This window comes from Cyprinodon tularosa, unplaced genomic scaffold, assembly GCF_016077235.1.
Source record: "Cyprinodon tularosa strain WSP-4 unplaced genomic scaffold, ASM1607723v1 ctg62, whole genome shotgun sequence".
NCBI classification, from domain to species: Eukaryota; Metazoa; Chordata; class Actinopteri; order Cyprinodontiformes; family Cyprinodontidae; genus Cyprinodon; species Cyprinodon tularosa.
In genome coordinates this window covers 1,251,364-1,274,163 of record NW_024039363.1, presented here as the reverse complement: position 1 = coordinate 1,274,163, position 22,800 = coordinate 1,251,364, and the positions used below count along the sequence as shown (strand labels likewise).

Here is a 22,800-nt window from a genome sequence, read left to right as displayed (position 1 = left end):
GTGGGTATATAAGGGATCATTAAGGTCATACACAACCTTTAGAAAGGCGTTTTGAAATATTCAGAGAACCTGGGGTCAACATTTCATGAAGATTCTCTGTGGATCAGTTACAGCATTCAAAATGACTTTTTTAATGGTATCTTTATGGAAACTTTAGAGCTCTTGCACACAAACTGCTCAGCTTCCACCGCACAAGATTGCAGAGGCAGTGACTGCTGACCCCTCCTTTTCCCTGCATGACTCCTTTCTGTAAATGCAGGTAGATGATACAAAAACACCCCAGGATGAGGAAAAGATAATAACGATTAAAAAAAACTATCTAACCTCTTTTCAGTTGCTATTTGTATAGAATAAAATAAGCTGTCTATTTAAGACTCCAAGAATTTTAATAAAATTATCCCTGGGATGGTTTTGTTAGCTTTTTTTTTTTTTTTTTTTTTTTTTTTTTACTTTTGGAATGGATGAGTACTTTTAACAAAAAAATTTTAATGATGAAGCTTTGCTAAATTATCATCAACTGAACCTACATAAATTAATTCAATATGTCTGCTAAATCAAATAAGCATGGATTATACATAGCTGGCTTCTCTATTCCTCAAGAGCTGTTATTTTATTATTATTCATTTAGATTAATGTCTTGTAGAGCAAAACAGAAATTTATGTTCCTGGTTTTCTGGTTTCAAATACACCACTTTCCAACTGTGTGACGTAGTTTTAAACAAAAATGCTTCATTAGAGTATATGTTAATTCGTTTGGCAGTTTATGAACTAAATTTTATAATTTCTAGGTGCACGGGCTTTTGAGTTGTTATGACGACGCGGTCGTAAATCCGCCATGTTTGCTCCCGCCCCGCCGCTGCGCTGCGTTGCGACAGAGACGGAGAAGTCAAACGACATGAATGCAGAAAATAATCATACGGCAGAAACAGAGACGGAGCAAACGACGAACGGCATCGACACCATCACCATCCAGACTACTCTGGGAGACGAAGGTAAGACTCCTGACTGAATAAAACCGGTTTAATTTATACACAAGTTTCAGGTGTGGGCCTTGCTAACTTCCCCCAATATGAAACTGAGCTAGCAGCAGCTAACTAACATGCTACATCGTTGTAGAGACTCAGAGGTTGATGCTATTTTGAAAAGTTTGAATCAAACATGGATCGCGTTGCAGCGGTCAGGATGGAATGAAGAAGAATCAGAATAAAAACCTCATATATAAACACTTATATGTATTGATTTGCGTTATTTTAGACGATGATGTCCACAAGTGCGGGCGGTGTCAGAGCGAGTTCTCCAGCCTGGATGCGTTCATCCAGCACAAACTGCAGCAGAGCTGCAAACGGCTGGAGACCCAGGAGGCCGAACAGCAGGTACGTCACCAGAAACTGTTAAACTCAGATTATAATTACAGGTACGCTAAATTACGATGGATTTGCTCAAAAAGACTTGAGTCTTTCTGCATGGAGTTTACATGTTCTCCCTGTGCATGCGTGGGTTCTCTCCGGGTACTCAGGCTTCCGTCCACAGTCCAAAAACATGACTGTTAAACCCAGATTATTAGATGTATACTAAATTACTATTGGGTTTGCTCAACAAGACTGAAAACACGACTGGATGAATTAGAGGAGAGCAAAGATAGATTTAAGAAGTGGATTGCATCTCCAAGGATGGTAAACCGTCCACGGATCAAACAGGGAGTGCTCTGATGCAGGGATGTAAACTTTCTTCCATTTTTTTTCTCCCAAATCCTAAAAATATAAATCACACCAAGGAATGATGGTGGCGGAGGATGTGGTATTTCAGGGTTAGAGAGCTCTGCTCTGATGGATGTCAGTTACTGCTTGGTTCCTCATGACTCCATAAACTCCTCCAAACAGAAACATGTCCACCATAGAAAGATTCCTTTATAGTGTGTCTATAATTTCATCAATGCAACAAAACTTAAACCGTGTGGTGAAACGGCGCGCAGTGAGAGCGTTCACTGCTCATCCATCACCTCATGCTGCTATGTAACATTTGCTCCAGGATAAACATTTATTCCATATCTTAATATATATTTAAGCCCACATGGTCCTTTTTTATAGTGGATAATACACTTAGAGCCCATGTTGACATACGAGGCATATATAAGACTTTTACATTTTTTTGGCTGCAGACGGGTTTATTTATTTGTTTTTTTTGGTCTAATATGGCTCTTTGAGCAGTTTGGGTTGCTGACCCCTGCCCTGCGATGGACTGGCGAGCTGTTCTGGGTGTATCCCGCCTCTCGCCCATGGACTGCTGGAGATAGGCACCTCATGATCCCTCTGGGAATAAGCGTGACGGGAAATGGATGGATTTTACATTTTTTGCAGAAAAAGTGTTCAGTTCAACAGACATGGAAGTCTTTTCAATATTAAAGTAAAACATAAATAAATTCTAATAAATTTCCCTTGCAAGCAGTTATCGAGTTTTGGGGGGATGGGATCCCCCTTCTTAAAAATATCTTGAAAATCCTCCCCATTCTTAAATGACCATCCTCCCATACCATCCAACCCCTGTGACATTTTATTACTGAATGTGTAAAATTTCTACTATATATTCACAGTAATGGCGATAATATCTTCTTTTCAACATTTGGCGGACTGCAGTCTTAAGAGTAGCCTGAGCAAAATAAATAAAATCAATCACCATGACTATGAAGCTGATCCCAGGGGGAATATTATTCCCTGAATATGTAGGGGCAGTGATCGCCATGCCTGTCCAGGGACTGACTGCAGATCTACTGTAAGGTTGGTCAAGGTCAATGACCGGCGTACCTGACATGTTAAAACCATACCATGCATATCTTTTTAGGTTACTAGTCCATATTAATTAGGCTATTTTTTCCCTTAAAAAAACAAATAATAATCTACCACCCACCTTCTTTATTTTTAAAGGAGAAGTTCGGTTTTTTACACTTTAAGCCCATTTTCTGTAGTGTCCAGGATGAAATCGAATGATCGACACCAAAAGTTTGACAATTGCTCCTGTCTCTGCTTTTTGGCTCATTTAGAATCAACCCCTGGCTGCTTTAGAATGGCTAGCATAGAGCATGTCCGATAATGTCCTTAAAACAACCTTAAACGTTCTTTTTTTAAAATATGCTACTCACCGTGTCGTCAGCGCTGTTCAATGACGTTCCAAAAAAAGTTTCGTGAAGAAAAAACGTTCCTGTAGTGTTTTATTTAGCATTTTGTAAATCCCATTGAGTTCTGTTGGAATAGTCAATATTCCGCTGCCACCGGAAACGGAAATGGAGCCTGTTTACACAGTTGTAGTCTTTTCGCTTCACTCTGTGTACTCCGACGTCGAGAATCAAGAATCCACCTTTCGTATTCCATTTTCAGAGTTTTTTTAAAGTGTTTAACAGAGACGTTAGCACCTCGACGTCCTTTAACTAGACCACTGCTTGTAAATAATAAAACAGTAACTCACCTATTTTTATACCTTGTTTACTACATTAAATGCACCATTCGAGTCATAAGGTGCGTTTGGACCCAAGATATTTATGTTATATAATTTATCCTGATTAATAGACGATTTTTCTTCTTTTAGAACGAATTGATGTATTACGATTCAGTCACTCGAAAAACATTGGAACTCTTTAGCCGAACATGTAACCAGGCTGATAAATTTGCGGATAAACAAACGTAATTAAAAAAATTAATTGCAATTAATTCACATTTGGTTTTACGTTCAACTAACGCTATAAATTAAATCAATAGGAGGTTAGCCTTTGTTTTATTATTTTAGGTAATTAAACATTTAAGTCTAAGTGCACAAAGCACAATAAATATTTTAACAGTATTTAAAATAGCTGCTTCCACTGCTTTTGTTTATTTGTTACAACTTTACCATAAAGTAAAGTAAAATATCTTTTCTGGCTGAATGGAAAGTAGATTTACTTTCTTCTTCCACTGCTGTTTTTCAATAGAAAAGTATAACAAATAGAACATTAATGTAAAAGATGCATGCAACCAACATGGCTTTGGGTTAACTGAGCAGTCATTGTTATAAAGAAACTGCACATGATCTTGCTGTGGTTCTTTGCATATAAACTAGTCGTGTTGTTTTTCTCTCCAGCGGAGGTTATGCAGTCTCTAACTGTGCATTTTGGCGAGGCTTCTGAGAGATAATGGTCAGCTCTTCAGAAGCCTCAAGGCATGATGGGCTGACGTTACCTTAATAATTCTTATATTTAAGTCACTGATTTGTAAAGACTCAACAAGTTCATCCTTAATATGTTTATATGATTAGTGTAAGTTGCGTATATGGTTACAATGGCTTGTATGTTTTCTTTTCTAGGTCTCTTCACACACTGGAAGCTCTACTGCCAAGATAAAAGCTCAAGGTGTATCTGCTGACCACTTTGTACTGCTTTGTTTAATCCTAGAAAACCTTTAACTTATTCAGTTTGAAACTTAAAAGATTATTATTTAAAGGGAAACGCTGTTTTTTTTACATTGGGCCCTTGATTTTACGTTATTACATCATGTTCTACTCACCCATATGAGTTTTGTGTCATTTGGAGCTGTTCTGAAGATATTCCGTTAGGTTATATCCAAGTAATGTCTTCCTATGGGCAACAAGTTGAAGGCACAAACTAAACTGTTCATAATTTATCATTTATGGTTCGCCAGCATTCATAACATGTAGGTGAATCACTGTCCCCCAGACATCCGCGGTTATATTTCTTATATTTATATCTTTTAAAAACAAAGAGGAGTGTGTATGACATCATCCGCACGCCGGACTGGAGTAGTGACAGGCAGCCCGGGCTACAGGTTGCTACGCTCTAACCGTTATATTAATTCGGCAAGCGAATCTGAATCGTTCAATTCCATTTGGAGAGCGAGATCATCTGTGGTAGTAGCACTAGACATCTTCCAGGCATGTAAGTAATACTAGGAGCAATTCAGCAGACAGGAAGAATGAATGGTAGCTAGCGTGCGCTGATGACGTCATACATGCACCGCTTCATTTTTAAAAGATATATATATATATATATATATATATATATATATATATATATATATATATATATATATAAAATATAACCGCAGATGTCTGGGTGACAGTGATTCGCCTCCGTTATGAATGCTGGCGAACCATAAATGATAAATTATGAACAGTTTAGTTTGTGTCTTTAACTCGTTGCCCATAGGAAGACGTTACTTAGATATAACAAAACAGAATATCTTCAGAACAGCTCCAAATGACACTAAACTCATATGGGCGAGTAGAACATGATGTAATAACGTAAAATCAAGGGCCCAATGTAAAAAAAAAAACTGTTTCCTTTTATTTTTTGACGACCATTGTAACTTGTATTCATTCTGTATATTTATTTATACATTTTTTTGATCTGTTGTTCTAAATATCTGTCTTCCTTGTTTGTTGCACAGATGAATCTGCTGGTCTCATGGGTCGAGGTCACAGGAAGAAAACTGCATCTGTTAAAGTTGCCGATCAGCCTGACAAAAGCACAGAGTTTGTGTCTGAAAACGCTGACGGCGAACGGCAGACTTTCAGAGTTAATCAAGAGGGGCGTTATGTTTGCCACCTTTGTGAAAAAACATTTAAAACTGTGAGTCAAACGTTTGATGAAACGCAGAATGTAAAAAGCTTAGTGGTTGTTTCTAATTTCTTCCCTTTATATGATTGTTTCCCTTTTTAGACCAACATCTTGAGGACTCATATGAAAACTCACAGTGACCAAAAGAATTTCTCATGTGAACTGTGTGGGACTTTATTTCGTACCAAAGGCTCGCTGATTCGTCACAACCGCCGGCACACAGGTGTGGAAAATAAGCTTGGCACTATTAAAATAAACTCTGTCAGAAACCCAAATTGTTCCATTGTTCTGGGTGTCCTTTTTTAACAGATGAGCGGCCATATCGGTGTACCCTCTGCGGACAATCCTTCAGAGAGTCGGGGGCTCTCACCAGGCACCTTAAATCTCTGACTCCCTGCACAGAGAAGATCCGCTTCTTCCAGTATAAGGAAATCCTCGTCAGCAAGGATGGGGTGCAGAAAGGTCAGACTGATTTTTGAGGAAAAGGACTTTAGTTTGGTAGCTCAACTCCGGTCTTAATTCTCTATCCTGATTATGTGTTTTCCAAACAAACCAGCATGCTTTTCTTCTTTCTTTTGTAGTCAAAAGAACAGTTGCATTCCTCTATCAGTCTATTCATAAATCGCTCCAAAAGTTATCCACTAATCTGTGCATGCAATCTTTGCATATAACGTTTCATTTTTTCCTTTTCCCAGCTTTCTGTGCGACCAAACTCCCTTCATCTAGTCCTTCCTTTCTAACATTGCAGAAGTGTTTTAAGGTTTCTCATTTAAATCCTGAAATTAAATGTTAATGGCAAACTTTGAGGTTTGATTATGAAAAAGTCTCACATTTTAAATTGGAAAATGCTTGAGAACCTTAAATATAATATTGATTATTACAGGTATCTGGCTGACATCCTCTACCATTTATTTTGTTTGTTGTAGTTTTAGAATATGGGCGAACTAAAACGTGCTCGGGTCAGTTTGGCAGCATATTTAATAAAGATTCCAACCAGCAGTATAACAAGCAATTTGAAAGTTAATTTAGTTTTGGGCTGCAACAAAAGATCACTTTCCAAATCCATTATCTGTCGATTATTTTGTTGTTAAAAATAGGAGAGCCCAAGGTTCCGTAAAGAAAACTTAAATGAAATCAAACCAGGTGAAACTAAAACCTTTCCTCTTGAGAGTTCTGAATAGAACATATTGACAGACGGAAATTTTATTTTTTATTTTTTGTTAATCTTAAATGTAAAATGTTTGTATATATATATTTTTTTTACAATTTTGGTATAATTACTGCTCTAAGTGGGTTGGTCTGTCAGCTAAAAGCATGTTTTAGAGTCTCTGTACTCGAGTTAACGATTAATCGATTACCAAATTAGTTGATTACAATAATCTATTAATCCAATTAATTGTTTCAGCCCTAATTTAGTTTTAATTTTCTAAATCCTTCCAGTACCTTCAGTTTGGAAGGTGGGCTATGCCTAACCATGTTAACCGTCCATTGCCTACCATGGGATGTTAAAGAGGCAATAGGTTGTAATGACAGTTAAGAGAAAGCAAAGCTTCTAAACAGGTATGATTGTTTCAGGTGTTGAAGCTGATCGAACCCCAGCAGTGTCCCAACAAGAGGTGGTTGTTGTGGAGCAGCAAGCAGAGGAGCAGGAGACAGTTGAGGCTCAGACTGCTGTGGTCAGCGTGGTGGGGGCCGATTCCCAAGAGATCCTCCGTGAGGTTCACTTTACAATGGAGGTGGATGGAACAACACAGGAGCAGCAGGTGAGTGAGCATTCTGATAGGTCTGTTTCTCTTTGGTTTCTAGCATAAGCTGGTATTAATGTTTTGTTCGGACCAGGTGGTGGTCGACCAGTCTCAGGCTGATGCTCTGGCTGTGGCCGCCGCTGCAGGTGAAAGCCTCATCTGCCAGGCCATCATCAACTCCGGCATCGCACTGGGCACGGAGGAAACGGTGGTGGAGGAGGAAGCTTCTCAGAACACACAGGAGGTGGAGAAGGACATCTCTGACACGGTTAATGAGGATCAGAGTGTGATCGAGATTCAGGTTAAAGAAGAGTTTGAAGAGATGGAGGAAGTATGTAGCATATGTTTTGTTCTGAAAAGGGCCACCTTGGAGGAATTTCCATGAATTAAAACCATTTTCTTCTTCCATGGATAGGAAACAGCTGGCGACCGAGGATCCTCTAAACTATATACTTGTCCACACTGTAACCGGTCATTTAAAGGCGCAAATTATTTCCGTTTTCATGTCAAAGGTCATTCAGGTAAGTCTACATCGAGCTATTTCCAAAATGTAGTATTTTTGAGAGTATACAGTGAGGAAAAAGGCATTTGAACACCCTGGTCATTTGCAAGTTCTCCCACTTAGAAATCATGGAGGGGTCTGAAATTGTCATTGCAGGTGCATGTCTGCTGTGAGAGACATTATCTAAAAAGAAAAGTCCAGAAATCACAATAATTTTTTTATTATTTATGTGATGTAGCTGCAAATAAGTATTTGAACGCCTGATAAAATCAATGTTAATAATTGGTACAGGAGTCTTTGTTTGAAATTACAGAGGTCAAACCTTTTTCTGTAGTTTTTCACCAGGTTTGCACTCACTGCAGGAGGGATTTTGGCCCACTCCTCCACACAGATCTTCTCTAGATCAGTCAGGTTTTTGGGCTGTCACTGAGAAACATGGAGTTTGAGCTCCCACCAAAGCTTCTCTGTTTGGTTTAGTTCTGGAGACTGGCTAGGCCACACCAGAACCTTGATATGCTTCTTCCAGAGCCACTCCTTGGTTATCCTGGCTGTTTGCTTCAGGTTATTGTGATGTTGGAAGACATAGCCTTGACCCATCTTCAAAGCTCTAACTGAGGAAGGAGGTTGTTCCCCAAAAATCTCACAATACATGGCTCCGGTCATCCTCTCCTTAATGCAGTGCAGTCATCCTGTCCCATGTGCAGAAAAACCAAAGCATGATTCTACCACCTCCATGCTTCACAGTAGGGATGGTGTTTTTGGGATGGTACTCATCAATATTCTTCCTCTCATCTGACCACATGACTTTCTCCCATGACTCCTCTGGATCATCCAAATGGTGAATTACAAACTTAGGACGGGCCTTGACATGTGCTGGTTTAAGCAGGGGAACCTTCTGTGCCATGTATGATTTCAAACCATGACGTCTTAGTGTACTACTAACAGTAACCTTGGAAACTGTGGTCCCAGCTCTTTTTAGGTCATTGACCAGCTCCTCCCCTGTAGTTCTGGGCTGATTTCTCACGTTGCTTAGGATCTTTGAGACCCAACGCAGTGAGATCTTGCATGGAGCCCCAGTCTGAAGGAGATTGACTGTCATGTTTAGCTTCTTTCATTTTCTAATGATTGCTCCAATAGCGGACCTTTTTTTTTTCACCAAGCTGCTTGGCAATTTCCCTGTAGCCCTTTCCAGCCTTGTGGAGGTGTACAATTTTAAAGGAATCAGAGTTCTTACTGAAATATGGGGGAACACGTGTCTTTATGCAGCTAACGACCTCAAACAAATGCGGTTAATTATTATTATTTTTTTTTTAATTGTCTCTTACGGTGGACATGTACCTACAATGACGATTTCAGATCCCTCCATGATTTCCAAGTGGGGGAAGGTGCTTGCAAATCTTTTTAATGTAGATGATTGTTGGCTTATCTGATCAGTTCGTTTGTTCTTGTTGTGCAGGTTATAAACCTTTTAAGTGCACAATATGTCAGAAGGAGTTTCTAACCGGCTACCTGTTAAAGAAACACATGGAGGTCCACGTCAGCGAGAGGAGGTATAAATGCGGTGAATGCGGCAAGCTGTACAAAACTATCGGACATGTACGGGAACACATGAGGGCCCATTCAGATGAAAGACCCTACCACTGTCACCGATGCAACAAGGGATATAAAACCAAGGTGGTTTATAGTAGATGCACATATGCAGCAAAAAAAGATTGGTGGCAGTTTAATGCTGATTTGAAAAAGAAAACAATTAACATTTGTATTAACATTTCTTTCAGAATGCACTACAAGTTCACCAACGGACCCACGGTGATGAGAAACCCTATGTTTGTGAGTTCTGCTTCCGAGGCTTTAGAGAAAAAGGCTCCCTGGTGCGACACATTCGGCACCACACCGGAGAGAGGCCATTTAAGTGCCCTAAGTGTGGGCGGGGCTTCGCTGAGCATGGGACTCTCAACCGACACATGCGGGCTAAAGGTGAGAGTGAATGGCAGAATATATGTAAAGGACTCGAGTGTTTTGTGCTCTTATACAGGCTGGCCTTATACTGGTTTGTTTTTACACCAGGGGGCTGCAATAAAGAGAACTCCAAGGAGCAGCAGGGCTCTGCGGTAGAGGAGCAGGTGTCTGCAGACAGCCTCAGCGCAGAAGAAGTCAACGTGGAAGATCCTCACACTGTCCTGGTGGAGTTCTCCTCAGTGGTGGCACACACACAGGATTATATTATAAAGGTGAGAGAAAGAAAAACAAAAATGGTTTTTGAATCAAATAATCTTTTATTTGATCAATTATATGGTTTTCATTTAATGTGAATTAATTACAGACCCTATAAATAAAAAGGTCTGAAGAGCTGACCGTTTAATGGTCCCACCACTAATTAAAATACATCTAGTAGTAGTTTCTGATGAATCATCAATCGCTTCTCTCAAGATGCTCGAACTCTTAAAGTATAGGAGTTCAAGCATCTTGGGTCGAGTAAGGGGAGAATGGACGGATCTGCTACTGCAAAGCAGACGGTGCACTGGTCTGTTATGATAAAAATAAAGTCTGAATGAAAAGGTGAAGCTCTCTAATTAAGGCTCGGTCTATGTTCATATCTTCTCCTTTGGTCTTGAATTCTGCATCAAAACTGAAAACGAGAGCTGGGATACACTGAGCTTTATGCAGGAAGCCTTTCACTCCTCAAAGCTTTACATGAAAAATATAACATAGATTTTTTCTTTTGCCTCTTTATTCTTTTACATCATTTAGACTGAAACCGGAGAGGGAATTCAGGAAGAAGTTACGCTCATTCAGGACAGCCAAAATGAGGTCAGTGTGCACGTCTGGGGAGCACCAAAGAGAACATATGCATATTCTATATTAAGGGTTGCTGACTGCGACATATAAGGAATTACATTAATGCATAAACAAAAGTTGTTGCTGAGCTGGTCTCACAAGTCTTAAATGTTTCTTTCTTGTCAGATGGGAAACCAGATCATGAAAGTGGTGCAGCAAATGGTCAGCCAGTCCCAGGGCGCGGGCAGCCATCAGATCATAGTGCGAAACGTTGGAGCAGACGAAGAAGGGGCCTCCATCTCTGACTGCGGGGACACCATCACCATCGCCACGCCGGAGAGCCTGACTGAACAGGTGGCCATGACACTGGCCTCTGCCATCAGCGATGGGACGTTGCTGGCCACGTCACGTGCTGCTGAGGACATTGAGGGGACTGTTACTATGGTTACAACAGAGGAAGCAGTTGAGCAGGGAATACAGATGGTGCAGCAGCAAGAGGAGTATGTCATCACCTCCCCAGAGGAGGTAGAGATTCAGACAGTTGTTTTATGATCAAATAACTCTTTTGGCTTTAGCTGCTGCCTGCTTTGATCTTTATGTATGTGGATGAGTAAGTGATGCATTTCAGGCCAAAGTTTTACAATGCTCACAGGGACAGAACTGTAATAGAATACATTTAGGGGGAAATGGTTTATTAAGTAACTCCTCCTATCAATGCATTTGATGTGACTTTTGTGTTAAATCAAATAAACAGTGTTTATTATAGGTGTTGCATCCAAACTGAATGTTCAGTTTTTGTACGACCTGCAGGGTTCCTGCAGAGTTTGAACAAGCTTAAAATGGGGAAATGAAACCAAAATGAAGCTAAATTTGTTTAGATGCCACATTGCTTTAAAAGTCGGTGCCCATGTTTCCCTTTGCATTGTTCTTTTAAATAATCTCCCAGTAGTTTGTGGTTTTAACGAGTCTCAATGACTGACCCCATCTCTTTGTGATGTCATTCTTTCCCGTATTAGAAAAAAGGATTCATTTAAATCAGAATAAATGTTTTGTAATTAAACATGCGAGCAGGATAAATGATAGGAACTTTGCTGCTTTGGATATTGTATTTTCTTTTCCAGTTCTGTTCCCAGCTTCACGACTCAACCACCATCACGTTTTGAGCTCTGATTTGGAGACGTTGCTCTTTAAAGGTTGTGTGCTGCTCCTTGTCCAGGGCTTCCCATTATATTGTTACAAATTTTAGGGGAGTGTTCTTCAGCATTTCGTACAGATGCTCAAATTGAAGCACAGTTCATGTGAAATAAATGCTATTTTCTTAAATCTTTGCTTTCTAAGTTTTTTATTTTATTTTTATTTTTTGTAAATATAACACAAATATTCAGATCCCTTGGATATGCTGTGGTTGCTTTAAACAAGTTCTAAACTGCAAAATGCCCACCAATGTCCACTGGAGAATTTGCATTACATTTCCACGGTGACAGCAAAATAATGATGTAGGGATGCTTTTCTCCAGCAGAGAGAGATGAAGAGAATGATCGGAGCAGATGGGGAAACACAGCAGATGGGGAGGATTGTGTTCAAGGGTTTCTGCGACGTCTTAGAAATGAATGGAAATGAGTTTTATTATAGGCTTTAGCTACTTGTAAAGTTCCTCAGGTGCTATTTTACTGTAACAAAGCTCTAAAGTAAAATAATGCAGAGGAGCAACAAGCTTTGTTGATATAAATTTAGCCCCCATTCCAAAAGGAAGAAGATACTTCAAGTACTTCAGAGACTATTGACATTAAAATGCCCTTTTGAAGGATTAAAATGCAGGTCAGATAATAGATACTGCTTGGTTTACCCTGGCAAGTAGATCAATTCTTTGTTCCATAAGTGTTATTAAGGTTACTCTATTCCATATAGTGCTGATGCCCTCTAACCTCTGCATAAAACTGGGTGTCACTGTCTCCATCTCCACTTCAGCTGCAATTCCTGCAACTTTTTGATGTGCCCTTTGCTGAATGCCACATATCAAATTCTACAGAGTCCTGTTAATGAACTAATTAATGATTAAACTCTGGTTTCTTAAGTAGTATCACATCTACAAACCTAACTTGCATGCTAGATTTTAAAAACATACATTTAAGCTCACAAAGTTATTTTAATGTTTGAAACATAGACTAAATGAAATAGGAGAAGCTTTGTATTTTAAATGAATAAATTTCTTATATCATGGTGGTCTTACTTAAACTTAAAGTACCCATGCTAAATATGGTAAAACCCCTGCTGCAACTTTTGAATCAAAGTTTGAATCATCCATCCATCCATTTTCCGTCATGCTTTATCCCAGCTGGGGTCGCAAGGTACTGGTGCCTATCTCCAGCTGTCTACAGGTGAGAGGCAGGATAGACCCTGCTGGACAGGTCGCTAATCCATCACAGGGCAATACAGACAGACAACCATACTCACACACACACTCACACCAAAGGAGAATTTAGAGAAGTCAATTAACCCAACAGGTCATGTTTTTCGACTGCGGGAGTAAAGTAAGTAAAGTAAACTTTATTTGTTTAGCACTTTTCACAGACAAAGTCACAAAGTGCTTCACATGATAACATAAAAACAACACAAGTAAAAACAGATAAAATGCAATAAAAGCTATAATAAATAAGGGAGGAAGCCAGGGGTACCCGGAGAGAACCCACGCATGTACAGGGAGAACATGCAGAAAGACCCCAGGTCGGGAATCAAACCCGGAACCTTCTTCCCGCAAGGCAGCAGTGATACCCACTGCTCCACTGAGCAGTCCACTAGTTTGGATCAGTGATCTTCAACTCCATAACAGACACTATCCTGCAGCTTTGAGATGTCAGTCAACCTGTGTAAACTAGCTTAGTTACCTATCTAGCATATCAAGAGCTGCAGGCTTCTATGCAGGATTTATGATTAGAGTTGAAGACCACAGGTTTGGATCAAAGCAAATAGATGTTAGAATAGTCTAATCCAAGTTCAAATGTAAATACAGTAAGAATCAGTGTCAGTGTTTGGAAATTGCATTTTTCATGAACCAAAAATTTAACTGAACTGAGTTTAAGCGTTTTCTTGATATGAATAGATGGTAAATACATAACCCTGAAAAAATAAATAAATCCTGGGTTCTGTTTTGACTCAAGGGGTGAGCTTACAAATGCCCCTCTATACATATGTACTGATAAATAAAATTATGAATTTCTTTTTGCTCGTCAAAAAAGAATGGAGTTAAATATATTGGACTTTTTGGTTTTAATGTCACCAACTAACAAATTTAAGGAGTATAAATATTTTGTTGCTGCGCTCAAATCTTTTATTAGTTGTGCTTATTCATATGTCTGTAGATTGAACCCTATCTGCCAACTTAGCATACTGCTGCACCTATTTCTCACTACCGGAGTCAAATTTAGCTTTGCATTTATGCTCTGAATGCATCACAGTGGATTGGCCTAGCAGGGAAAACATTGCTCTAGTTGCTGCATGTAACCTTGAGCCCATCTTTCTGGCGACATCTCTAACTGGGGCTCCAGTACTGAGGTTAACACAGACGCTATAATCAGAAGCATCCCTGGCTGGCTGGTACGCGGCTCAGTTTCTGGGTCACTCCTCAGCCCCTGAGAGGGCTTCATCCACATGAGCAACAGAGGGAGACAGTGAGAGAGGGTGGGAGAGAGAGAACGAGAGGGGAAGGTATTTATAGAAAAATGGGGCTTCGCAGTACCTTTCCTTGCAATGAACCATTTCAGGACCAAGTTACTGTGTCCCAGTTTCATGTTTGCTGCTCAGCTAGAGGGTTTGGACCGAGGCTGAGGTTGGACAGCTTCACCAAGGATGGTGAGGCTGACACTCAGAGGCTCTTTGCTCTTCAGCTTCTTACAGCTGCTTTTCTGATTGACAGCACAGGGAAGAACTGGCCCTAAAAATTCACAAATGTGACCTTCTGGGGGCTGGTATAGGTGTAGGTAGGTAGAGGGTCAGGGAAGAGGTGAGTTAGGTCTGGTGGAGGAGCAGCAAGAGGGTGTCCAAGGGGCACTCTTTGGCTGCAGCGACCCCCTGTCTGGGGGTGAGGAAAGGCTGGCTGGAACGTGCCCTGCCGCAAGCCGGGCGAGGATGAGGCGCTTCCTCAGCAGAAAGGGCCGCTTCTCCCTGCGCCAGAGCAAGTCTGGGACCCGGAGTGCCGCCAAAGATTTCTGTAAGTCCTATTTCTCTGAATTGATCTTTTCTTTCCATATGATGATGTTCTTGAGGGGCTTGGTTTGCATGAGGAAAGATAAAGAAAAGCTTCAGTGGAGCACACTATCTGGGACGCAGGGATGAGAAAACAGACAAGTCTGACAGCACTGCTCAGTGTTCCGGGAAGACAAACAGATGATCCAACCATATCTTTATCTATTTTAGATCAATATTTCTTTTTTGATTCTTTTCAATGAGCTGACAGCAGCTTCTTCACTAATTCTTTGATTTATGATTGATATAGGCCGTCTGAAGCCCGAAGTACCACTGAGATCTGGTTTACCCTTCAGCAGATATGACATCATTTCAAAGTCATTTTACTTGACTTTCAAAAACTAAATCCTCTCTTTTGCGACAAATTTCATGTCTGGCTCACTAAAACTTTGATAAGGAATAAAACAACTAAGTGCAGTTTTCACTTATTCAATACCACTGTCTTGGTATGCGTTCAAGTTGTCTAACATCTTCTACTTAAGCATTCAAGCACATTTGGAAAGATTAATGAAAACGCATCCACCACAATAGAACAAAAGACCAGACATGTTGGAACAAGAGGTTGTTTTATACTTTTTGTGCTAGATCTAGTCCTTTACCACTGACCTCTCTCTGTGGTACACCAAATATATTTAATGTATGGAGATTAATTTCAGGTACAGATGAAGTCAAGTGTGTCTACTGGGACACTCTATGCAGCACCAGAATGAGGCCAGCGACCAGAGGAAGGCCAGCGGTTCAACATGTGGTCCAGATAACACTCACAGATAACCTGCTTCTCTTTTAAACTTTTCCTCTTGCTGTGATTTGTTGGACTTAAAAAAATTAAACATTTTTTGTGTTGCTCCAGTAAACAGACCTGTCTACCTGCTCTGCACCCTCTTGGCTCTCTTTGACTTTATTTAGCAGGGCTTTTTTTTTAAATTTTAACATTTTTTGTGTTGCTCCAGTACACAGACCTGTCTACCTGCTCTGCACCCTCTTGGCTCTCTTTGACTTTATTTAGCAGGGCTTTTTTGCTATTGTATTGCAACACTACCTATGGAATCTGATACTTCCCCTTTGTTATCATATTGTGTCTTGGACAGCAGAGCCATGCTTAAGTATTTTCTACCCCTTTCATTAAGCCATAACCACTAATGTATGGGTACTCTGTTGGTATGCATGTAATAGAACCTGAAACGTTTCAAAAGTGGAAGAAAAATGTTTATTGGTTTTTGATTTTCATTTATAAATAAAAGTGCACCACAACACATACCCCAACTACTCCCCCATAATGAGACTCTTAGTATTCAATAGAACTTCATTATGCTGTTATTACAGTTGCAAATCTTGTGGAGTATGGCTCTATCAGCTTTCCAAATCTGGATACCTTGACTGTGATGATCTTTTGTGTAATTTACCTCAAACCCATTCAGATCGGCTGTAGAAGATTTTTTAATAGCATTTCTTCTTTTCTTGACACTGATTCTAAATTAAATTTTGGTTTGAAATTTTAATAATGCCCTAAACATACAGCCAGACCTGTAGGTTATTCCACTCAAAGGTGGACCTCCTGCTGAGTTTCAAATTTTTTGAAGCCCTCAAAAATGTATTTTTTTCCCCCTTATTTTTGACATCTTCAAATCCAAATCCCTAAGACCACTTTTCTGAGAGAACTCATCTCCTCATAATGCTGCCACCACTGTGTTTTAAAGTGGAAGTTCTGCATTCAGTGAGACATGCAATGCGAGTTGTTGTACAAACCGTACAGCTGCTGTTTTCCTTTCATAACTCCTACAGAGTTAGGATGTTTGTTGGCTGCTTCTCTATAAAATACTCAGACTGTAGGGGCCAGTTCTCGGTGAGAGGATTTAAGCTTGTGATTCCTCTTTATAACCAAACCCTGCTTTAAGACTTTATTGTCAATGTTATAAATTTTGGTAACTTGTATTAAAACACCACTTTGCAGCAAACAATGCAAAATCATAAGGTCCACAAAGTCCACCTCTGTCCCAAGGTTGAGTGTGGGTGCTTCATAGATTACCACTAGTAATCTAATGTTGCCTTTTGTGTGACATTTTATCTATTAAATTGGACAAAACAAAGTTAATTAAAAAACTTAAAAAGGTAAGTAAAAGGTTGAAATTTTATAAAAAGATAGAGCTAAGAAATAAAAATGTAATTTGTAATAATAAAAAAAGGAAGGGTATAGGTTTGAGTCTCTCCAACTTTTCTGTCTGTTAGATCTCGGTCTCCCTGCCACCAACCAGAACTGGCCAGAGGCTTTTGGCTTCAGGCTTGGAGGCACTGGACCCAGTTACATCCTGTCTGTCGTGGAAGGCAGCAGTGCCTACCTTGCCGGCTTGCAGCCAGGCGACCAGGTGGTGGACATTGAAGGTCAGGACGTCACCAACCTCAGCACACCAGCCCTGGTTGCTTTGGCTCAGACCCTGAAGACTGTACCACCCAGTATTGGAGTCGTGTCTCGGATCGAACAGGTCAGCTGACACTGAAATATTTCCTTTTTTTTTCTACTTTGTGGAATCTCGAATAAATGAGCAATTATTTATGACTGTTTTTAAGATTGACATCACCCCAGGCGCAGATGGCCGTTTTGGCTTCACCATTGTGGGGGATAGCCCTCTGATGGTGGAGGAATCCATGCCTGGAGGTCCTGCTGCACGCAGTGGCCTCAAAGTAAACGACTATGTCATGGAGGTAAATGGAATCCCGGTGAAGCATCACGAAACAGCAGCAGCCATGATCAAGGCAGCGCAAGGCCGACCACTCCGACTGGGCGTACTCAGCATGGCCCGCCGACCCAAACGACTAAGCAGCAGCATGAGGGTTCTGTCCCAGAGCGGAGACAGCATCAGGGAGAGTCGTGCTCACAAGGCCATGGAGTTCAATAAGAAGGTGAATGTGAAGCTACTTCTTTTGTTCAAATTACCCTGTTTTCAGATCATGTATCATTTTGACATCTTCTTTATCAAATCAGGTGGAGGAGGTTCTTGGAGAGGAGCCCGATGTGAAGGAGCACCTGTTTGAGGTGCTGAAGCAGTATGCTGCAGACAGGGATGTGGAGAGTCTGGCTGAAGCCTTGCCCGACATTTTAATTACAGAGAACCATCAGCAGCTGATCGACAGTGTCAGGTAACACTTTACTGCCAACTGTGGCGGATTTTTAAAAGGGGCACCACAATGCATTCCCAAAAGCAGAATTATCTGGTTAGAGGCGCTATTCTAAGTTTCACGTTTCTCATTCAATTCCTGGTTTGTAAATTCTTAGCTCACACACCCAACAAAACCAAGCTAATCATAAATATGACCTATTCTGCTGAAAGAGAGAAGTGAAATCAATACATCTTTGAAAGGATTTTAATGGGTGATTCTTTCATTACATCTCAGCACTTTCATGACACTCAGGTTGGTATCTGACTTGAAAAGAGAACCAATATTGTGTTTCTTAGGCACAGTAAAGGGGGATGTATGGAGGTGCAAAGGTGAGGCTTCGAACCTATGAGCACTCCGCCAACTATCAAGCACATTAGGGGTAGCATCATGCTAAGGGTTTGTTTCACTGCCATTATTACTGCTGCTAGAATATTGAACACAAGAGTCAACAATCCAGCCAGAATTTTTGATTCATCTGATGGCTACTTGAAGGATGTGGTTTATATGGAACTGTCTATGATAAAAGTAAAAAAATGGTTTAAGTGAATAAACCGCTAATAAATACATATCTATATATATAATCTCAATCTGGTTAGAGTTAAAGAAGGTTTCACATTATGAAATCACAAGATGAATTAATATAAGCTTCTAATCCCCTCTGTGTATCTTTGTATTTATAGAATAGGCAGAATTGGCTGGATTCAGCAGGGGCAGAGCTAGCTGGGGACCCAGGGGTGGCCCTGGCCACCCTTAGCCAATCATTGGCCACCGCTACCATTTTTAGCCACCTCTAATACAGATGGTGGCAGCCGTAATACTCTCAAGTGAAATATTCATTAAAATTTTTCATATATGACTCACTATTTTTTCATGTATTCATAATTTCTTGACAACAAAAACACTGTGGTTAATTATACACATCTATATACTAACATTACAGATGATAAGTACAGAATTCATGCTGTTTTCAGAACTAGATTTTGTGTTATATGGGCTAAAGGTAAAACGATGTGTCTTTGCAAGTCATCTAGGAGTCTTCAGTGAAATCAAACATAAATAACTATTTTAATAAGAATGTATTAAATAATCAATTTATGTAGGTATTATGACTTATAAATACCAATTTTATGCAGAATGATTATCGATAAAAGTAGGTAAATAATGACAATGGAAAAGACATTTGCTCCAGAACTCAAACCTGAAAGGATTTTATTCTATTCGTTAGCAAAGACTGTAGGAAAGTATAGTTTGTCTTACCTTTGGCTTGACCCTAAGTTTCTGTGGCCTACCCACGTACAGCCACCCCTCAGTGTACGTTGGTTATTGCCTGGCCACCCTTATAAAAATTTTCTGGCTACGCCTCTGGGATTGAGGCAGTAGGTGTGTGTGAGATTGTATGTTTGGAGTAGAAGAAACAACTCTCTCTCTCTCTCTCTCTCTCTCTCTCTCTCTATATATATATATAGTTATGCTCCATTATTTATAAGCAAAAGGTTTGGCTGAAAACCTTATATACATTTATTTATACACACAGATATATATATGTATATATATATATATATATATATATATATATATATATATATATATATATATATATATATATATATATATATATATATATATATATATATGTATATATATATATATATATATATATATATATATATATATATATATGTATATATATATATATATATATATATATATATATATATATATATATATGTATATATATATATATATATATATATATATATATATATATATATATATATATATATATATATATATATATATATATATATATATATATATATATATATATATATATATATATATATATATATATATATATATATACATATATATATCTGTGTGTATAAATAAATGTATATAAGGTTTTCAGCCAAACCTTTTGCTTATAAATAATGGAGCATAACTTCCAGGTTTCCATAACAGCAAATTCCTTTCCTTCCAATACATCGTTTTTTTTTTCCTAAATACATGATCAACTGGTTCCGAAGGGGAAAAGATGAGCCAAACATTTTCAACAAATCTAACTGAGGGATTGTTACGTGTTTTATATGCCTGGACTTTGAAGCAGAGTGCTTTCCATAGTAGTATAGCCTTACATGACAGTGGAGCTCAGTGAGGGAGCAAAAATTGCTTAAATCCACAATGAAATAAATAATTTAGACCCACCCCACTCCTTCATGATTTGACTGCAGTGTCAGGCTCTCCAATGAATGAGTTTTCCCACATATCCACCACTCAGCTTTATCCCCATGTGCCTAAATGTCACCCATCTGTTCTCACCTTTCAGGAACTGTACATCCTGATTATAAACCTTCTGCTTGCATTTCTTCTTGCTCAGCAGTGATTGGAAAAGCAAGTCCCTAAGCACAACACCGCTGCTCATGTTTGCAGTTTTATGTGTGTCACTTCGCCTGACTGTCTCATTTGCTCTCACTTTGACTTTCTCTCAGTTGATTTCTTTGTTTCCTCTTCCTCCCTGTCAGCTGAGATTCTCTCTCTGTGAAAAGCTCAGTCTGTTATTATTATTATTATTTTTTTATTTTTGTGCCGTAAGGATCTCATCACTGGATGATCAAATTCCCTCTTCAGCACACAACTCATAGCTGCTGCAGCCAGTTTGCTGCTGGTGCTTGAGATGTGCAAACGTATGAACGCAGTGAATCATGCAGATGCTTCTCACACACATGCAGACATTGTAGCTTTGAAGTTTGCTGCTGGGAGGAATTATGAACTGCTGCCTCAGGTGAGTGCTGGAAAACAGCTTGGCTTGGTTTCAGTTTTTCAACCAGTGAAATGTAAGCTGTCGTGAAGTTTGCTGTCAAGGCTTTTCATGTCATGTAGTGGTTTATTGCTTGTTAATAAAAATAAAATGTATTTCCTGCTTTTACGGCTTTTAATCTGTTCTATCTTGACCTAAAGGACATCATAGCTGATCTATATCAGTTTCTGATGTATGTTTACTGACCGCCCTTTTCCTCGTAAAGCTGGCTGTGAATATGCTTTGCTTTCTTTGTTTTGCACAGGATTTAATTATGCATAAGTGGTGCTATTTTCTTTCAGCCATGAAGGCAGAAAATATAGAAACTCATCCCAATAAGAGCCCCAGTCCCTTTGTAGAGAATTTATTGCTATATTCAGATACCTTAGCTCTGCTAAAATTGTGTGTTGTTTGTTTTGTGAAGATGTGCAGGCCATAATGAGCAATCTTCTCATCTGTTCTCCCTTTGTGATCCATTTGTTTGTGCCAGTTGTCCCAATTCCTAACATGGTATGCAGGTTTTTAGGATTTCACTAACTGCTCCACATGGTAAAACTTATCTGTTATAAATTAAGGATAATCTTACTGTAATCTGCCGTATTGCAGGGAATTGAGCTTCCAGGTTGCCCACAAGCCCAGCCTTGGGGTGTTGTTTTGGTGTAAATGGTTTCCTCTGCATCTTATACTACTTAAAGGCACTCCAGGGAAATTCTGACCATAAAAAAAATCTGTTTTGTAGGACTAATTACAGATTTAAAGGGATATTCCAGGTATGCTTTTTAAAATAAAAACAAACTGCTGCTTTAGGTCGGCTCTTGGGATGGTGTTTTTATTTTATTATACTAACACTATTCACTTTTATAAAAGTAAATAGAGGAACTTTGCACATAGCCTGATAGAGAGGAATCCCCTAAAATGGTGATTAGTCCCATCTTCTAGTATTTCAGTCCATTCATTTTCTTCCATCCAATGATATTTCATCCTGTACAAAAATAAGGTGACAGTAGAGAGGAACAACTTGTTACTCATAGCGAAGAACCCAAAGTAACCATGCTTAGTATTAGCACTGTACTCAGGGAAGCCTCAGTGGTGTTAATTATATCCATACGTAACATGTTCTGTAACTACCATCATGGCTGACCTAACAACAAGCTACCTCACAAGTTGCTTCCCTATAATGGTAAAGAAACAAATGGATAAAACATTAACAAGATGAAAACAGGGCAATAACACTTATTTACATTTTTTGTCACAGGAAGTGACTAAAAATGTATTACAACAGGGGGAAAAAAAAAAGCTGTCATATGTGGACACGCTGTATATACTGTATAAATCTCCTGCACCTTTTTCTTCCTTTGGCACATTCTTCTCCTTTTGACTATTTGAGCTAATGTAACGAGTACATTTCACCACTGTGAGATCATTTAAGTCAATCAATCATTCATTCAATCAATCAATCAATCAATCAATCAATCAATCAATCAATCAATCAATCAATCAATCAATCAATCAATCAATCAATCAATCAATCAAATAGTTCTGTTCTTACTGAATGATCGCATTGTGCTCTCTCGTCTCATGAGGAAAACCTTTCCTTTTTCTGGCTGCTGTCGGTCAATAATCTTTTAGCGTGTTCTGCCAATCAGCATCTACCAGCCAGCTTCACGACCCACCCCTGCTTCATATACACAATATGAAGCTTAGCCTCACTGGATGGTTTTTTTTTGCGTTATCCAATCCGTGCCCTACTTTCTCACTGCTAGCTTCAATGCATGGATGGGAATTTACAGATTGTGCATAGAGACTGACAGGCTGCATCCTGCTGCTCTAGAGCAGAGGGGAGATCATATTCGAGAGCATCCACAACAGCTTATTACAATATACTCATGAAATTAAGTGTATTTTAGCACAATGCAAATTTTACTAAATTTTTACAAAATTTGCAGGGGAGCTTTAGCCTCCCCAGTTTTCAATGAGCAAA

The 22,800-nt window shown here is 39.3% G+C and overlaps 2 protein-coding genes across 4 annotated transcripts in view; both read left to right on the top strand.

The window, feature by feature from the left end:
• The first annotated feature begins 820 nt into the window (after positions 1 to 820).
• e4f1 (E4F transcription factor 1) lies at positions 821 to 11,411 on the top strand. Of its 2 annotated transcripts, XM_038307756.1 has the most exons (14): positions 821 to 992; positions 1,255 to 1,373; positions 4,330 to 4,375; positions 5,430 to 5,611; positions 5,702 to 5,822; positions 5,909 to 6,061; positions 7,175 to 7,362; positions 7,439 to 7,675; positions 7,760 to 7,865; positions 9,303 to 9,520; positions 9,625 to 9,823; positions 9,914 to 10,077; positions 10,598 to 10,657; positions 10,811 to 11,411. In XM_038307756.1, exons 1-14 carry the CDS (start codon positions 836 to 838, stop codon positions 11,174 to 11,176), a joined length of 2,316 nt encoding a protein of 771 aa, XP_038163684.1. In that variant the 5' UTR covers positions 821 to 835; the 3' UTR covers positions 11,177 to 11,411. The 2 variants fall into 2 exon arrangements, with proteins under 2 accessions (XP_038163684.1, XP_038163685.1); XM_038307757.1 differs by lacking the exons at positions 821 to 992; positions 4,330 to 4,375.
• A 2,971-nt stretch (positions 11,412 to 14,382) lies between these two features.
• Positions 14,383 to 22,800, top strand: part of grid2ipa (glutamate receptor, ionotropic, delta 2 (Grid2) interacting protein, a) — a 36,307-nt gene continuing 27,889 nt past the window's right edge. For both annotated transcript variants that reach the window (XM_038307726.1, XM_038307725.1), the window contains exons 1-4: positions 14,383 to 14,831; positions 17,093 to 17,346; positions 17,432 to 17,764; positions 17,847 to 18,001. In XM_038307726.1, the coding sequence (XP_038163654.1) occupies positions 14,750 to 14,831; positions 17,093 to 17,346; positions 17,432 to 17,764; positions 17,847 to 18,001 (824 nt within the window). In that variant the 5' untranslated portion in view covers positions 14,383 to 14,749. The remainder of the gene's footprint in view (positions 14,832 to 17,092; positions 17,347 to 17,431; positions 17,765 to 17,846; positions 18,002 to 22,800) is intronic.